Source organism: Pyxicephalus adspersus, chromosome 4 (assembly GCF_032062135.1).
Source record: "Pyxicephalus adspersus chromosome 4, UCB_Pads_2.0, whole genome shotgun sequence".
NCBI lineage: Eukaryota > Metazoa > Chordata > Amphibia > Anura > Pyxicephalidae > Pyxicephalus > Pyxicephalus adspersus.
The window spans coordinates 146,967,363-146,985,339 of NC_092861.1; the positions used below are offsets into that span (position 1 = coordinate 146,967,363).

At 37.7% G+C, this 17,977-nt stretch overlaps 1 protein-coding gene across 1 annotated transcript in view; it reads left to right on the plus strand.

Annotated features, from left to right (window-relative positions):
* The window catches only part of DNAH14 (dynein axonemal heavy chain 14), a 124,420-nt gene that overhangs the window by 84,556 nt on the left and 21,887 nt on the right, over positions 1 to 17,977 (plus strand). Inside the window, 14 exon segments of the mRNA XM_072410300.1 lie at positions 1,345 to 1,526; positions 3,673 to 3,801; positions 5,084 to 5,224; positions 10,262 to 10,429; positions 10,988 to 11,158; positions 11,897 to 12,067; positions 12,346 to 12,432; positions 12,665 to 12,862; positions 13,641 to 13,802; positions 14,059 to 14,250; positions 15,255 to 15,436; positions 16,386 to 16,494; positions 16,623 to 16,748; positions 17,882 to 17,976. Coding sequence (XP_072266401.1) covers positions 1,345 to 1,526; positions 3,673 to 3,801; positions 5,084 to 5,224; positions 10,262 to 10,429; positions 10,988 to 11,158; positions 11,897 to 12,067; positions 12,346 to 12,432; positions 12,665 to 12,862; positions 13,641 to 13,802; positions 14,059 to 14,250; positions 15,255 to 15,436; positions 16,386 to 16,494; positions 16,623 to 16,748; positions 17,882 to 17,976 — 2,113 coding nt within the window.

The following is a 17,977-nucleotide window of genomic DNA, read 5'->3' on the forward strand; positions in this document are numbered from 1 at the left end:
GGAATTGTGCATTAATAAATTAGTTTTATTGTTTATCATTAATTGGACTTGCAAAGAAGAAAGTGTCAAGTCATGATTTCACTTTGACCTCATTTTGCTTTTACTATGCTGCACATTGAAAAAGAAAGCCATTTTTAAACATCAAAACCCATTTATTCCATTGAATACATTTAAAATACAGTAAAAAAATTGTATTACCTTTCACCTTTTTGACATATATTTTAAGTGTATTTTTTGACGATGTTGTAGTTTTTTTCAGACAATGGAAAAAATACTCATTTAAGTCACAACTTAAAAAGTGCAAGAGAAACCATCACATGTGCCCAGTGTTAAAGCTTCCTAATTTCATCTTTCATCAACAAATATCACAAAATTAGGGATAAAATGAGAAAATGACAAAACGTTTTTTGTTCAAATATGCATCATATATGCTATGTTTAAAAAAGCTTGACTTGTGTAAAGCTGCGTACACACGTCAGATTTTTCTCGCCCGATAATCGGCATCGGCCAGATATCGGGCGAGAATCTGGCGTGTGTACAGTCGGCGTCGGTCATCGGACGGATCCACGAACGATGAACGACGAGCGATCCTAATGCAAGGGAAGGGGGAGAGCGGGCAGCAGGGTGCCGCTCCATCGCTCTCCCCCTCCCCTCTCCATAGAGCAGAACAGTGCTGTATGTACAGCACCGTTCATGCATCGTGTAGTCCTTTGTCGTTGGAAGATCCTTTCCAACGACAAAAATTGCACGTGTGTACACAGCTTAACACTGGAACTTTTAGAGATCAGGTAGGGGAGCCAAAGAGGTTTACCTAGTATAGGGTCCAGAAATTTCTGATGGTAACACTGGTTCTGGACTATTGGCTTCTCCTGCACCTAAAGCTTTTGCATTTACGTAGGAAGGGAGTTTTTAGCCCAGTGTAAGTCAAAACTGTTTAGGCTTACACATGGGCTTCGTCTTTTCATTCCTGGCAGTCAAACAGAGCAGCAGGGGTGTGAAAGGATGGAAACTATATACAATTGCTGAGATTGACGTTTAAGCAAACCCGTTACTTTGCCCCGCTGGGATGAAGCACAGGTTTGCTTTAAGACCGTAAAAGCTTTGTGACCTTCCATCATTCAACTCCTATACTTAGCAGAGAATTTTATGGGGAGTTATTGTGAAGATTTAATGCACATTTCTTGAAGGTTTACCCTGACATACACTATAAATCTAAATTTTAACATTTTATGTAATAGGGTGACCTAAACGTACGTATATGTGTTCTCATTGTTTTCCTAATATGTGTTTATCACAGTTCTGGTGGATAGCACTAGTACTAAAATGTTATGTCATCTTGTACAGAAGGTTCAATCACTGGACGATTGTCAGCTGGTGACTCAGGCAAACTCAGAAAACTCAACCAGCTGCTCGTTTCCACCATACAGCTGGGACCACACACCAGTCCAGCCAGAATCCAGGGTCAAATCGTCAGCAAGCTGGTGAAGAAAGGCCGGGATACCCTGGGAGCACCAAAATCAAAACAAGTAAGAATGGAATCGTTGGTGTTGTGCTGCCAGTTCAATGTCAACAGGGGCATATTTACCATAAGACATGGTAGGTCTGTGCCTATAGGTGGCACAGGGGTGGCTTTTAACTGTATAGCTATTGGTCATATTGGTTATTTTCCCATAATCAGTAGATCAGTAAACTAGTAAGCATTTATATACCTATTAACACATTGTTAAATTATTCTAAACCAGTGGAACAAGTAAAGGTTCTGTGTAAGGACTCATATCTGAGTATAAGTCTGTATTTAGGGACATGTGAGGAGGAACAATGGACTAGAGTATTTGTTTTCAAGTGAGGGACAACTGAGAGACATGTAAAAGAGGGTTTGTTGCTGTATTTGTATTCCAAAGGTTGCATACGTAATTTTTGACTGATTGCTTTATACTTTAGCTTTACACTGTAGCATGTGCATATTTAGAGGATTGCCAGTGGCTTTTGTTAACCTAATTAAGGTTTATATTCCCATACAAGTCTATTCAAGTGAAAACCATCTGGAAACAGATGTTGTTTTTTTTCTCCTAATTAATCTTATTTAGATATATTTGTTTTAGGGCTTGTTCACAGGGTTAGTTATCCAGCCAGTGAAAGCATTTCCATGATAGACCTCTGGTGGTTTTGATATTGAGGTGACAGTCATTTGCGGTAGATACTGCAGACATTCCCAGTACAATTCAGCTTCTCAGCCATCTGTGTGGACAAGCCTTAATACCCGCAGATGCTTGGAGATTACAAAAAATGTCCCAATATCTCAACCTGCGCAGTTGACTACAGGGACCCTGACAGCCTGATGCTTGATGAATTTTGTGGCTCTTCCCAGGGGGTAAAAAATTAGGACAGAACAGCCGCACAAGTAAAGGATTGTTCCTGCTTTTCTGTCAATGTTATGCTTGAATGCCAGAAACTTTCCAACATCCACATTTTCATCAATTCCAATATGTTTAATAATGACCATTTGTCAGATATATAATAACTCCTTATTTATTTACAAGTTTATATAGTGCCAGTGTATTTATCAGACTTTCTTTTTTTATTTTCACTCCTTAACTTGTGAACTGAATCATAGGGCCCCATGGCTAAATTTAGATGGGACCCTCAGCCTTGCTTTAGGGAGATCTCTTCTTTTTTCCTTTTGCATGATGTATCAACTGTTATATTTTTGTATATGCAGAAATTGTGACAACACTGCATTCCTAAGGCACAGTACATTCATTGAGGGCTGTCACTCTAGAACAGAAGGTGTGTTACTGATAAAAAAATACCTGGTGAAAAATACCCTCCTGAAAAATCAATGCAGCGCCTAAGGACTGGTAACTGCAGCTCAGCCAATCCAAATGAAAGCCCACAGAACTTTAACTAAGGCTTGGGTGACAACAGTCTCTATGGAGAAGAATAGACTTCCTCTTCTCTGTGAATCTGGTGCAAAGCGTATGGCCTAATCTCAATGACCCAATAGATACTGATGTCTAATTAGTCATTTAAAAGCTCATCACTAAAAACAAAGATTTAAATCAGCAGCTGTGTGTCACTGTGCTGTCTTTTCTACAAAATAATGTGATTTTTACATTTGCATGCATATTTTCCACTTTTTGCTAATTCCTTCTGCTTAAAAAATGTCTAAAAAAAAGAACCATCTGCAAATCAAGTCCAATGTGAGGAGTGCACATCAGAGAATGTTTTTTTTCTCTAATGCTGCCCGAGCAAACTACATGGGAGATCCTTAAAAAAAGCAGGTGTAGGATCTTAACAGGACCCTACAGGCACAGCATTCTGTATTCCCAGTTCAGAACAGCAACTGTGGGGTGATGACAACATTAGCAGTGAATCTGACTTTCATCAACATTCTCTGGAGGGGAATCAATTACTTCTGTTGAAAATGCATAAAGATTGCCCATCAGTAAATTATGCTGAATATAAGATTCTCTGCTTTTGTTTAGAAACCGCAATAAATCTGGGGAACCTAGGGTTCAGCTGTAACAGCCAAAATAATGCAAACTGGACAAGTGTTTTTCGGAGTTTTCAAATGGGGAGTTACAATTTAGGCAGCAGCGTATTTTAAGAAAAAAATTCTGGTTAAACTTTGGTAAATGTATATACCTCTTTTTCTGGTATGGTTTTTCTTAGATTGCTGTATTTATTGATGACCTGAACATGCCAAACCCTGAACAATATGGCGCCCAGCCACCGCTAGAGCTGATTCGTCAATTTCTAGAACTGGGTGGCTTCTAAGACACTAAAGCACTTACGTGGAAGGTTGGTATCTTTATTTTAATTTGCTATTCTAGATGTTATTTGATTATGCCTACTAGCCCTAGCATTTATAACTGGACTGCGAGAGCAATCAGCAGAGCTCTGCTCTCCTGACAACTCGGCTCTCCTGATTGCTCCCGCAGCCCTAGCGGAGCTGTGGTATGTGTTCTGCACCCAAGAACACATGCCACAGCTCCGCTAGGGCTATGAGAGCGTGCGTTGATTGGCTGAGAAAAGGAAAACCCTGATGACGGCTCAAGTGTCATCAGGGTTTCCCTTTTCTCAGCCATTCAGCACTAGAGGTGAATGGGGAGACTTGACCTCATTTGCCTTCTAGTGCCTGGGTTCCCACACCGTCAGGAGGCCCACGGCTGTGCTTATGTCATGAATGCAGCCATGGAAATCATCCTTTCATTGTGGGATATCCTATGGGATAAAAAAAAAGTTCAACACAGTTAACACAAAACACACACATCTAATGAAATAGTTTAACATTAAAGTCTTGTTTAATTTTTTCATATATTTTAAACCTTTTCAGGGAATGAGTAAGGGGTTTTATGAACCCCTGTACTCGTTCCCTGAATGGGTTAAAATTAAAACTCTTAAAAACGCTTATGTAAAATTGCGGCAAATCATGGTAAAACGGGTCATAGGTGATTATAAGTGTTTTTTAGATTTTTATAGGCAAGCTTCAAAATGCTTGTAAAAGTGCAAAAAAACACATATAAATATGGTAGGTACGTTTACATGCGTTTTTAAAACCGTCTGTGTAAACACAGCCTTATGTTATAATAAAAATAATAGGAAAAGAAAATAGTAACAAAAGTTGAGTTAGTTCTCATAACAATATGATTTCTTAAATAAAAAATGAACTATGATTGATTACTATGGGCAGAAGTTAATGCTTTAATGTATATAAAAAAAATGGCAAAAGGGTTCCTTATGCAACGTAAAAAATTAACGGCCTCTTCAAGAATTAGACTTTTAGGGATTACTCGCTCCATGCATAGCCACGCGTCTTATTTTACTTGGTTCGCTAATTAATATATATTATTGGACTAAAAGGGTTCCAGTTCTGTACACAGCGGGCCTGCCCGTGGACAGAATCATAGTCAACAGGTATAGAAGAAGCAGTTGGGGGTTTGTCTTGCTTAAAATTATCATATTCTCTGGCTAAAATTGTGCTAAGTGGACAATGGTCATTCTATGTCATTGAGGTTTTTTTAAAATTATCTGTTTACCAAATATTGTAAATTATAATTAAGCAATTATCTGTGTCCTGCAGACCATCCGGGATGTCTCTCTCATCGCTGCTTGTGCGCCCCCGGGAGGAGGAAGAAATGAACTCAGCCCCCGTCTACTAAAACATTTCTGCATGTTTACCTTGCCTCACCCCTCAGTACAGGCACTACAGCATATATTTCAGGTAAACAAGAATATATCATGAATAAAGAGTTAAGCGTAAAGTAGAAGTTTTATAATGCATAAGAATTGCTCTTTTAGGAAATATAGTATTAAGTGTATTAAGCTTATACCTAAGAGCTTATAAGATTGCCTGGCCTAGAAATTTGTAGGGTGGGCAGTTCCACTCTCTTTCCACTAAAGGTGAGACGCAAGAGCCTGAAATATGCAAGTCTCCACATCAAAGCCAGAATTTTGTTAGATCTTGTTATTCATAATTAGACATGACACTGTACTTCATGTTAGAAATGATGTAGAGAACAGTACCCAAGTCACAAAAAACGTTATGGACGGAAGGTGGGCGGAGTTAGAGCTTCAGTAGATGGTCAACCAGTGCTGTATTACCATCCCTATCAGCAACAAATCTTATTGCTACTACCGCTGATCTGTGCAACCACCAGAAGTGAAGAGAACTATCTGGTATTTTTGAGTATTAATATTATTATTATCCAGTATTTATGTAGTGCCAACATATTATGAAATGCTTTACAAAGTCCATAGTCATGTCACTAGCTGTCCCTCAAAGGGGCTCACAATCTAATGTCCCTACCATAATCATAAGCTATTAACACAGTCTAAGGTCAATTTAAGGAGAAGCCAATTAACCTGACTGCATGTTTTTTTGTTGGAATAAGGGAGGACACCAGCGTGCCCAGAGAAAACGTGGGGAGAACCTGCTAACTCCATGCATATAGTGCCCTGACCAAGATTCAAACCTGTGACCTAGCGCTGCAAAGGCCACAGTGCTAATCTCTGAGCTACCATGCCCGTATGAGTATGTGGAGAATTCCCAATTCTCCCACAAACCTGGCATTTTAGGCACTGGCTTGTTGCATTTGGTCACCAAAGGGACAGTGCTATTACATACTTGCCTTTACCACTATGTCTTTTTCCTCCAGAAAAAATTCTTGGCACTTCTGGATATAAAGGGGTTGGAGGGATCATTTGATTATCTTCCCTTTCCTCCACATTACAGCAGTTTGGTAATATGCCACTCAGGTACCAAGTGCTGTCACTTGAGAGGAGTTCTCAGACATGTGAAAGCTCCAAGTTGAAACCTGTAGCTTACACATGTCACATGTTACACATTGTCAAAGATCCTATCAACCAAACACATATGTGGAAGAGTAAAACGTTAGTCAGTATACCTGGTGGGGTCAGCTTTAAACAGAACTTGCTACTTTACCCCACATGATAAAACAACTAATTTACGTTATGATAACACAGGTCAACAAAAATTAGTTTTAATAATCATCAGAAACCACAGCAAACTTTTCAAATTTGAGCAGATTTCAGAGCCGTTTTCAGATTTTCCCTAAAACGTACAGTTCCTGAGTTATGAGTACTATTATAGTTAACATTGTACATGCATGTATTTTTTACTAAAATGTAATCACCATTAAAGTGAATTTTAATACATCTTCAGTGTGGCCATTCAGATGGAACATGCTCTTGTGACAAACTGGTAAGGAGTGCATTAATATCATGACAGTAGCACAGTGAGCCATCACTAGTGAAGAACGCTGCCAAGTTATGATTTTGTTTTCTGTAGTGAGTTACAGTTACGCCCTTTGCAAGCAAGTGCTTTTGTTTAAGCCTTGAAGCAAGAAGTTCTGCTTTGTCTTTGGAGAGATTTAGATTACGAACGAGATCATTTAGCTCTGCTTGTGTAAAGGTCTCTGGTTCTAAATCTTCATCAGCCAAGTAGTCAGGATCAGATGATTCGGGGTTGTAACTGGCTGCAACTCCAGTGCATTACTCATCACCTTCTACAGAAGCAAGTCCATCATGTGGAGGTACCAATTCTGGCAATGAATCATCATGGGGAACAGGCCTAACTGCAGAATCCAGGCAGGGATATACAATTTAATGCTTCGTTTTTCCTGAGAATTCACTTTTGTTGATGTTGCAAAAAAAGCAGTTGATTAGATGGTCTCATGGTTCTCTCCACACCATCTGGATTGCAAATGGCATTGCTGTTTTACTCCTATTTAGCCAGTCACGCAGTCCGTTGGAACAACTGGTACAGATGACATGTGGAGCCCAAGATTTATCCTGGTCACCAAGTGGACACCCGAAATACAATCTATATGTATGTATCTTTTTAAGTTCTGTGGTAATTTGGCGACGTTGTGCTCTCAACATGAATGAACCACACACGTAATAGAAACTGTCTGGATCATTAAGGCAATTTCTAGGCATGATGACAGATAAATCAATTGCAGTTAGTGCGGTCTCTAACCTTAAAAAAAGAAAACTGTTGTTAAGTGTATTATGTTAAGGCTATTTATAACGAATTTCACACAATATATAATTAGCCACATAAAATTATATCTGATGAAAAAGACATGTTAACCAGTGTAAAGTTCAAAGGCAGAATGTGTAGCACCTACATTACATGCAAATTATTATGAGCCAGTGGGATGCTTAGTCTGTGCTCTCTCCTATCATTGACAGATGTATCATATTGAGGTAAGGTAATTTTAGGTGAATGTAACTTTTTAAATTCCTATAGATTTTGAGTGCCTATCAACAGCTAAAGACATTTTTTTAAAAGTGTTCTATTGAAATGTTTTCCACATTTTTACTTTCACCAGAATTTTTTGTTGCTTTTACAGCTTTGAAATGACCCTTTATACCTTGAACTTATTCTCTTAATTTATTTTTCTTTGTTCATAAAGTGAAAGTTTTCACCTGCAAAGTTTTATTTTCTTATACACCCCTTGTATTCTTTCTCTAACAATTTTACAATTCAATCATTATAAAAAGACTTTGTATTTAGGTAGAATGCTTCATAAAGTAAGTGGACCTTTTTTGAAGTAGTTATGTATTACAGACACTGAGACTGTTCCATTTCACTGGTGGTTTCAAGGTAGATGCTGTCCTTAGCAGGTAAAGTTTTGGTAAACTTACAGCACAAATAATCCCCCACCTTGCACACCATTGTTCAAGTTACCAACTGGAGCCCCCCACTAGTGGTATGCTATACTTTCCTTACTTATCTTACCAGTCTGTGATCCTACGAGTACAGGATGGCCATAGTGCCCCTTCAATTCTACTGGGTAGGATAATGCTGTGCGTTTTTGGCCTAGAAGACTGGGGACACCTTCTGTTAAAAAGAGGTAATGCGGGGGACACCTCTTGTTTGAAAGTAACAATGTAAACCAGAGAAAATTCACCAAATTGGTCCATACATTTTTATTTATAATTACATTTTTTATTGAGACACTGTCAGGCACAAATACATACAACTTTTCAAATAAATTACATTGTATCTATTACAAAAAAATATGTCAAGAAATATATCAAATACAAACAATTTTCTCTGTTAACAAGGTACCTGAAGTAGCTAAGTTACATTTATATCATTCATAGTCCATACTTTAAACATTTGTATGTCTGAGGATATTACAGTACTCAAACAGGCACCAGTGCCACCTCTTTCTAGAGGCACATAACATGCTGGGAAGAATTTCTGGCTAAAAGAGGATTTGTCTGTTTAGAACTGTTTCTCCATAGGCACAAGCATGCACTTTGCCTTTTGTGACATGCAAGTTTGTGCCACAATCTTTAGCAAGCTAATTTAGCAGCTGGACTTTTAGAAGCAATACATTTTTTACTGTCATATCTTTTTTTTCTGATACAGAAAACAATGTCATTTTGGCATATTTGTACTATTTACTTTGTCATTTTAGTTATTCTTGATGCAGCTCTGCTGACATCTTGTGGATGTAGATAAAGTTAACCATACACTCTTGTGGGTCTGCATAACAGCTAATATTAGACTCACTGGCATTTACTAGTATGAAATAACCCTCTTCTTTTACAGAATAGCTTTCAACTAATAACTGTCACATCTATAGTAGAATAAAATTGCAAAATTAGATTTTTTGACAATAATCCTAAGGTTGTTTATACATGGGTGTGCAGCTGGTGTATTTGTGGCAAAACTAACTTGGAATCAGTGTCAGAATCAGCAGACATAATTTTTTTTTGTCATACTTTAAATGGAACAAATGTTACTGGAACATAGTATTACCATTTGAGAACTAAAAATCCTTATAGGGAAACCAAAATGAATGCAACTCGGCCCAGTGAAGCTAGAAGCAAACATTTTTATAAGGCCATTTACTCCTTACTATATATCTTTAAAATGTTGCCTCCACTATATGGTATCCCTGAAAGTATGGGGTGGGCAGAATTTTAAGTCTTCACAGAAAACTTGATTCAAACACCATGATGAAACCCTGTATGTCTTTAGTCTTTTACGATTAAAGGTGAGTATAGCAATTTTTTTTTTTTTTAGCAGTTGGGGGACATTTTTAGATGAAAAAAATTCCAGAGTTGGACTTTAACCCCCTGAACGGTAATCCCAAGTGTAGCTCGGAGTAAAAAACAACATGCTGAAAGCAGTAACCCCGAGCCACACTCAGGGTAGCTAAAAACATTAAAAAAACACTTACCTGGTCCCATTGGCGTCCTCCGGCGTCTTGTCTTTCTCCGATCTTCCTCCGGCAAGTGCACTGACATTTTCTGGGAGTTCCCAGTGACATTGGTGCATGCGTCGGTGTGTGTGAGGGAGCGCGGCGAGAAATTCAGAAAAATTTGTATTGGATTCAATACAAAATAACTGTTTTGTATCCAATAGAAAGTAATCATTATATATATATATATATATATATATATATATATATATGCTACTGTACAGGTATATTACAGGTTTTAGTATTTTTATGCTCCCTTGTTTTAACAGATTTTTGTGCTTTTTTTATTTAAAGTTTATTAATACATTTAATAAATTTAGTAAATATTGGACATATTTCGGTGAGTTATGCCTAAAAATTATAGGCCTACAATGTAAAATAAATTTCCATGCAAAACAATGTACCGCTTTTGGCATAAAAATACTGACATAATTAGACCGCCAGGGAGGTTAATGCTTCTCTTGATTTCCACATACCTTTGGCAATTTACTTTAATTCATGTATTTCTCTTCTATTAGGTACAGTTGGGTTCATTTTTGCTGAACCAGAACTTTCTAGCAGACATCCAGAAATGCAGAGAGCTATTGTCATCCTGTGCAATTGCCATCTACTACAAGACATGTCAGAGCTTGTTACCTACCCCAGCTAAGTGTCACTACACCTTTAATCTTAGAGACCTGTTTAAGGTAACAGTCTATTTTACTACTACCCTATGTATGACCATAATCCAATGTCTCATGGAGCTAATGCCTAAAGTAAACTTGTGCTTTGCCCATGCATCCCTTCGCGATTTACTCAGGACAGCAAATTAACATACATTTACTTACACATACACTCCAACATGACAGAGAGATTGTCTTTAGTGATTGGCTGCTCAGGCATTCGATGCTGTTATGTGATGTAAAGTCATTATTTAAAGCTTACTTTTTATTGTTCACTTCCATAACAGCAGAGGTCCAAAGGAAATATTAATATACACAGCTGCAGGGGCAGCATTGAGGTGAAATCACAGGTTCACTTTAAATTACACAAGCACCAGAACTTTATATTACATATTATAGCTTATTTCTTATCACATCCTATGTTTTTTATCTTGATCAGATAACTTGTCAACTTATGTTTTTCATGAAACAAAACCGGGATAGCTTGAAGACATTGTCTTTTCCTTGATTTTTCATTACTTGTTGTTTTGTTGACAACTAAGTACACTAATCTCTTGTTTCACTGCAATCAAATTCCAACAGGTCCTCCAAGGTTTGCTTCAGGCAAGTGAATCAGTCATTGTGACAAAGGAAATGGCAGCCCAGCTACTTATTCATGAGGCCACTCGAGTTTTTCATGATCGCCTTGTGGATCAAGGAGACAGAGAAAATTTTTACCAGTGTGTGTCAGATGAGCTGCACAACTATTTCAAGGTAAATGAGAACAAATGGGACATTGGTGTCACTCGGCTTACTGGCAGACTATAATAAATCAATAGCATAGACATATGTACTGTTATGTTCATTAACACAAAAGTACACAAAGCAACAGATTTTCATTAGGTTATTGATGATTGTCAAAATACATGCAGTTTGTTGTATTAGGTGTGGCATCCTAATCATGTATTTAGGTGAACTAAAAAGCCCAGGAAAATAAAACTTTGTAATTATTAAAACTTAGTAAAGCTGCCAAAAACCTGACATTTAATCTGGAAATGTCACCTGGAGGTTTTTTTTCTACTAAAGATGCTCTTTGGTTTTTGGGTAGAATAATAAAAAAAAGTATGACTTACTTATGGTGGGACATCTATCACTTGTGTGGATAGCTTGGAGCCCAGAGTTTTGTCTAAGTAATTTTTAAAGTTAAAAATGTTATCCTAATCTGTTTCAGGTCAGTAATTCAGAACATATTGGAGCCACTAGATCAACATGACAGCAAACAACAACATTTTCCAAAGAATAGCTTAACAATGACAACTCTCATACTTCGCTCAGTAGAGGCTTCCTTTAAGAAGTTATATTTATTTTAGAAGCTGATATGCATTTGTGAATTCTGAATAGATGCTTGCAGAACAGAAGTAGCTAGTAATGTTCAATACTTATTAAAATGTAAGGATGACTAGAATATATATTTTTTTCCATGATCTTGAGTTTTGCTTCAATTTACTGCAGATGTCTTGGTCAAAGGAAAAGCTGATGAAAGAGCCAGTTCAGTTTGTAGACTTTCTAGAGACAGGTACGGCAAAGAGTAGGGTGTACCGACCGGTCACTAACCAGAGACAGCTTGTATCTAAGCTGGAGGAGTATCGGATGAAGATGAGAATGACTGCCCCCAGCTCTGGAGTGAGTATCTTCCTCTGTGTTTTGTATGTGTTTATCGGCTTCAATGCTCTTCAGGCAAAACAAACAATTTGAGACAAGAGTTCAAAGGTTTCAACTAAGCTGCTGAAATCTGTGCTTATACTTTGTAGAGCTTTCTGTACATTTCTCTATAAGCTGAATATGCAAAATGCAAAGAGGTGAAACAACAAATAAATTGGCTTGTCACAGACTGCTGCACACTTTGTAAAAACGTCTGTCGAGCAACATTTGAATAAATGCCTAAATCTCTTTCTATACAGGACACATATGTATTCTTTACTGAAGCCATCCAGCATATCATAAGAGCGGCTAGAGTCTTCAGACAGCCTGGAGGACATATGATGCTGGTAATAAAAACTCAATCATTGCTTACCAATTCATCCTGAAATGTATACTGCTGTGATGAGTAATCGCAGTCCAAAAATCTTGCTTGAACCTGCCTCTTTTTGAAAATAGTATGATAAAGAAACATTGCCCTTGTGCATCTGTCTAATAGTGTATTTACAAACACTCCCAATTGGTATCCTTATAAAATATTCATATATACCAGAGTGATCATTTGATCATTTGTTTGTGCAGGTTGGCTTGGACGGAACAGGTAAAGTAGGTAGCGCAGCCTTGGCCTGCTACTTATCAGATTGCAAGCTCTTCCGGTTATCCATAACACAAAGTTACAGCCACACGGAATTCAGAGAGGAGCTGAAGAAACTATTTAAGGAAGCTGGGCTGCAAGGCAAAAATGTTGTACTTCTCATCAGAGGCTCTGACATCATTAAGGTAAGATGTCACTACTAAATTTTACAGTTTAAACCAAGTTATCTTGGGAGAAAAAAAGTAGACTATAACCTAGTCGTTTTGTGCACAATCAGGTAAATGATCATTACCTGCTTGATATCAATAATTTACAAGAATTACCACTGTGTAGTATTATTATATTCCAGCAGAAATCTAATTCAATATGTATCAGACCTAGTGTTGCTGTTCATATTTGGTTTGATTGTTGAAATAATTTGAACATCTGGCATTATTTTCTATTCAATAATTGCTGTTGCAAACAATGTAAACAAAATACTGTAAGCTATGGTTATAATACACATTTGTTCAGCTCTTCTATTGGTCGGTGGTGGGCAGGGACCCACCAGAAACCACTTTGTTTTTATTCATTACTGTTGTTTCTGTCCTCCATGGCTTTCATTATTCGTCTGCCATGCTCTGGTTTTTACTGTTTTATTTACCTCTGTGCATAAAGTAATAAAGATTTAGAACCTATGTCAATATTTTAACGTTGTCTGTGTGGACCTTTTCCAAGGCTTCAATCTTGGTCCATCTTGGTCCTCATGCATATATTTCATCCTGGATGAGTTTTCACATTTTTCACTTCTGATTTGTTCTTTACAGTCTTTCATGCCATTGTAATCTACCTCTCCTTCTGCCAACTTCTAGGAAGTAAAATCTTTGCATCTGTACTGTGACCTAATATCTAAAGGTTATTGACTTACCTGGCAATATGGTATTCTACTGGAATATTACATAATCTATATTTTTCTTTGGGCAGGATTCGTTTTTGGAGGATATAAACAGTATCCTGAACTCAGGAGACGTTCCAGACCTGTTTGACAAAGAAGAACTGGATGGTCTTTTTGTGGAGCTGCGAACAGAGGCTGCAGAGGCCAACATGTCTGACAGTGCACAGTCCATGCTGACTTTCTTCCTACAGGTAGATTTGTCCTCTCTACTAAAGTGGTTTACAGAGGTTCTAATCCTTCTTAGCACAAAACGAAAACTGGAAAAGAAGCTTTGTTAGAAGTTATTTGTTCGTTGCTCTGCCCTTTTTTGTCTACAGTATAGTAGACAAAATCAGATAGGGATCGGGGTAATCAGTGTATGGGCAAGTTTTGCTTTGTATCTCCATATTTTTATTTGTGTTCAGAGTAACAGTAATGTGACTTTGAAAAACCTCTCTTTGGCTGCAGCGGGTCCGTTCAAAGCTACATGTGGTCCTCGCCCTGAGCCCTGCTGGTCAGACATTCCGTGAATACTGCCGGTCTCACCCATCTCTGGTCAACTGCTGTACTATTGACTGGTATGATGAGTGGCCGGAAGAGGCTCTCTGCAGTGTGGTCACCAGTTACATCACAGAGCGCCATCTGCTGCAAGATGCCCAGGTGAGCCACTTAATCAATTTCTGCTTTCAGAAGAGAGCTACTTATCCAAAAATGGATATTCCTATTATGGATGAAGATTGGTGGATTGAGTCACCCACTGTATTTTTATGTTTGCAAAACTACACTATGTGCTCAAACTAGATAGGTAGGGCCTGTATACACCCTAAGGTGCTTGCAAGTTCAAATTCAATTATTTGGGCCTGATTTATGAAAGCTCTCCAAGGCTGGAGAGAATACACTTTCAAAAGTGAAGCTGGGTGATCCAGAAAACATGGAATGGATTTTTTAAAAATGATTTGCTAGCAAACGTTTTGAATCCTAGACCAGATCCATTCCAGGTTTGCTGGATCACCCACCTTCACTTCTGAAAGTGTATTCTCTCCAGCCTTGGAGAGCTTTCATAAATCGGGGCCTTTGTGTCAAAACATAGAATGCATCTAATAAGCAATGTTCCAACATTTGCACAAACAATATAACTCCAGGCAGATTTAAATAAATAGATTTAGTTCTGCAATTATTATTACATCAATTAATGTATTTTTAAATGCAAGCAGTATTAGTACCAGAATTTGACCTAGTATCAGCCTCTTGCAGTCACTGTACAGACAAGAAGTTCATGTGCTGACAAGAATAATGCTAATAGGCGAAAAAAGCAGAAAAAGAGAGCTGAGCTCTTCCTTTCACTGCCTATTCACAGGCTCAGACTGATCCTAAAAGACCTAGACTTGGTGGAACTGGATTGAATGATATTGAAAAAAAAAACATTTATATATACATACCATTTAAGTACACTATATTTGGAATTTGCATATCCTGTCTTCTCAGTCCCCTATTCAGCAAATGAAATCTGTCAGGGTTTTAGCATTTATTTACTCTGTACAAAATTAAAATCAAAGGTTTTGCTAGAGGTACACTTTACCTGTGACATAAATTTAATTTTTGTATAAAACGTCACTTTAAAAGTAGTGATGACGATGTAAGCATATTTGTGATGTCCTCTGTAGGATCTTCAGGACCAAATTGCTCAAGTCTGTGTTGCTATTCACAAAAGTGTTTCCAGCAAAGCAGAACAATTTTTGAAGGAAAGCAGAAGACATTATTATGTGACCCCACAGAGCTACCTGAGCTTCATAGACACCTTCTCACACATCCTACAGAGCAAAAGACAAACACTGACCACAGACAGGTAAAATTACTAACTAATAATAATTTTTGTGTATACTGTCTGCCAGTCTTTATTAAACCAGGTTAGTGCTGACAATGCGGCCAGCCTTGCTTATATCAACTGGAAGAGGAACCCCTCCAGTCTATAATAATGGCACCCACATAAATTTTAGTTATGCTGCATAGGAACTAGCTGCAGTCACAACTGTCCTGCAAAAGATCAAACCTATTATGTGCTTTTGCTAGCTACCTCCATTTTATGCAGACAGCTTTAAAAGACTACCATGTAATCAAGCCACTGCCTCTCAATGGTCTTCCAGTTGTGCAGGTTGAGTTGTCACAGAGAAAGTAACTTCAGAAAGGCTGCAAAATATCAGCAGCACTGAGATGCAACAAAAAATGAAAAAAGTATTTTATTAAAAAAAAAAAAGTATGTTGTTTATGATAAACAGTCATTTCGCAAACTTTATTTGGTTAGGCTTTAGAATTTCTTTAATGTTGGACTGATTTCCTATGAGCGTTTGAAATTTGCACCAGACAGGTAAGCAGGTTTACCTTGAATATAAAAGAGCATACAATGATAATTTAAAGGTTGTGTTTGATCTGCTTTGTGTTAACTTTGAAGGTTAAACACAACCTCCTCAAATGCATTCTTATGGTTTACATACACTTTAGGGTTTCTTTAATGTCTGTGATAGTATGAAAAAAGTAAGCAGACATTTAGCAGATGTCTTGTGTTTAAATTGGAGGGGATTATATTTGGTGGCCTTTTCCTCCAGACACTTAACAGACTGATGTACTGTTATGAAATGGTTTAGAGCTTCTGGTATTGGATCTACCATGTGTGTATTTTTTATTGTAAAGATATACTTACTATTTAGTCATCTGGTAAATCTGCTTGAATTGTGTCAGCCTTTCAAACTTTGCAGTCATCATATGTGTATGCAATAGCAATTGATTCTTTCTCTTAGAAATCGTTTCTACACTGGACTGTCCAAGCTGCTGGAGGCCTCATCTTTCATTGAGATCATGCAGCATGAGTTGGTAGCTCTGGGACCTCAAATAGAGCAAAAATCAAAGGTAACCTTGTTGTAAATTCATTATGCTTAATACCTAACCTCAGTTAAAGCCTTTAGCTTCACGCAAGTTGATGCACACCAAACCATTCTCTTTGATTGTAATTATTTGTAATGTTTCTCCTCTTTTAGGAAATAGAAGAATTAATGGCTAAACTCCAGAGAGACTCAGTTGTGGTGGAGCAAGTTCGAGCCATTGTAAAGCAGGAAGAAGAGGTGATGGCTCAAGAAACCAGAATTGTACAAGAATATGCTGAGGTAACAGATCTTGCCTTGTGGCCACCACATATGTTGTCCCGATATCTGTAGAAATACCTATCAATTCATAGAAGCTAATTGAGACCCTGTAACCAGTCCAATCATTTCAACAACATATAGCAATATATTATACCTGCTTGAAAAAAATTAAACTTGTCAGTCAAAAGTCTATGTTAGATATGTTGTTAACAATAACAGCAGACTCGAGGTTTGTCATTTGAGAGACATTATGTTGAATCTCCTTTCACACAGGGAGGTGAAGGGAGGGATGGAGGAGTTTGGCCAACATTGAGAATAATTAGACATTCCCAGAAACTGCTATGGTGTGCAAGGAGTGCAAGGAACGGACTATTCCTAGAATAGTCAAGTTTTCTATTAGGTTCAAAGGCACATTGCAGTTGAATAAAAAGTATTTTATTGAAAACACAAGTGCAAGTGAGCATTTTAAATTCTTGACGTCCCTGTTTTTTTACCTGCAATTATGACATAGTCTTGTTTTTTGTTTACTGAGATAGAGGTGATACTTTCAGAGGTGTTGTTTGCAGCACAAAATGAACCATAGAGTGTAGTAATGGTGATCTGTGCAAGGTGTAGTACAGACTAGGCTACTGTGTAACTACCTAGGTCTTTGGGTTTGCCTGTTTTCGCCTAATGATATGTGTATGTATCATCTTTAATAAAATTTCTATAAATGTTAATGTAGACCAAAACCTGACATGGTGAAACTTGGAGGCTAAGAATGACCTGGATTTAAAAGTGTTCTGTGGTAGTAGCCATCATACTTAGGACTCCAATGGAAAAAAATAATGTGGGGGGAAGTGTACTCTTTTCTATATTTTTTGTGATCTCATAATTTTTATCTTGTTATTTTTAGCAGGAGTTCCACATTATTGAAAAGTAAAGAGTCCATATAGACTGGAGGTTTTTTATTATTATGACCTTGGCTTCTAGCTGGTTAGAGCCAATCACAGGCAGTTTTGGGTCCTTTTGTCTAGCCTACTTCTGCTACTTGGTTAAAAAGCAGTGAAATGGCAAACATGATTGTTTAAAAAATGTACTGTAATATATTTGCAACCTTTTTAGATAATAATAGAAATGTAATTATCACATTTTTTCCCTGTATTCCTCTGCAGCAAGCCGAGCGAGAGCTCAGTGAAGTCCTACCTGCTCTAGCAGAGGCCGTATCAGCCCTGGATTCCCTGGACAAATCTGACATTTCAGAAGTCAAG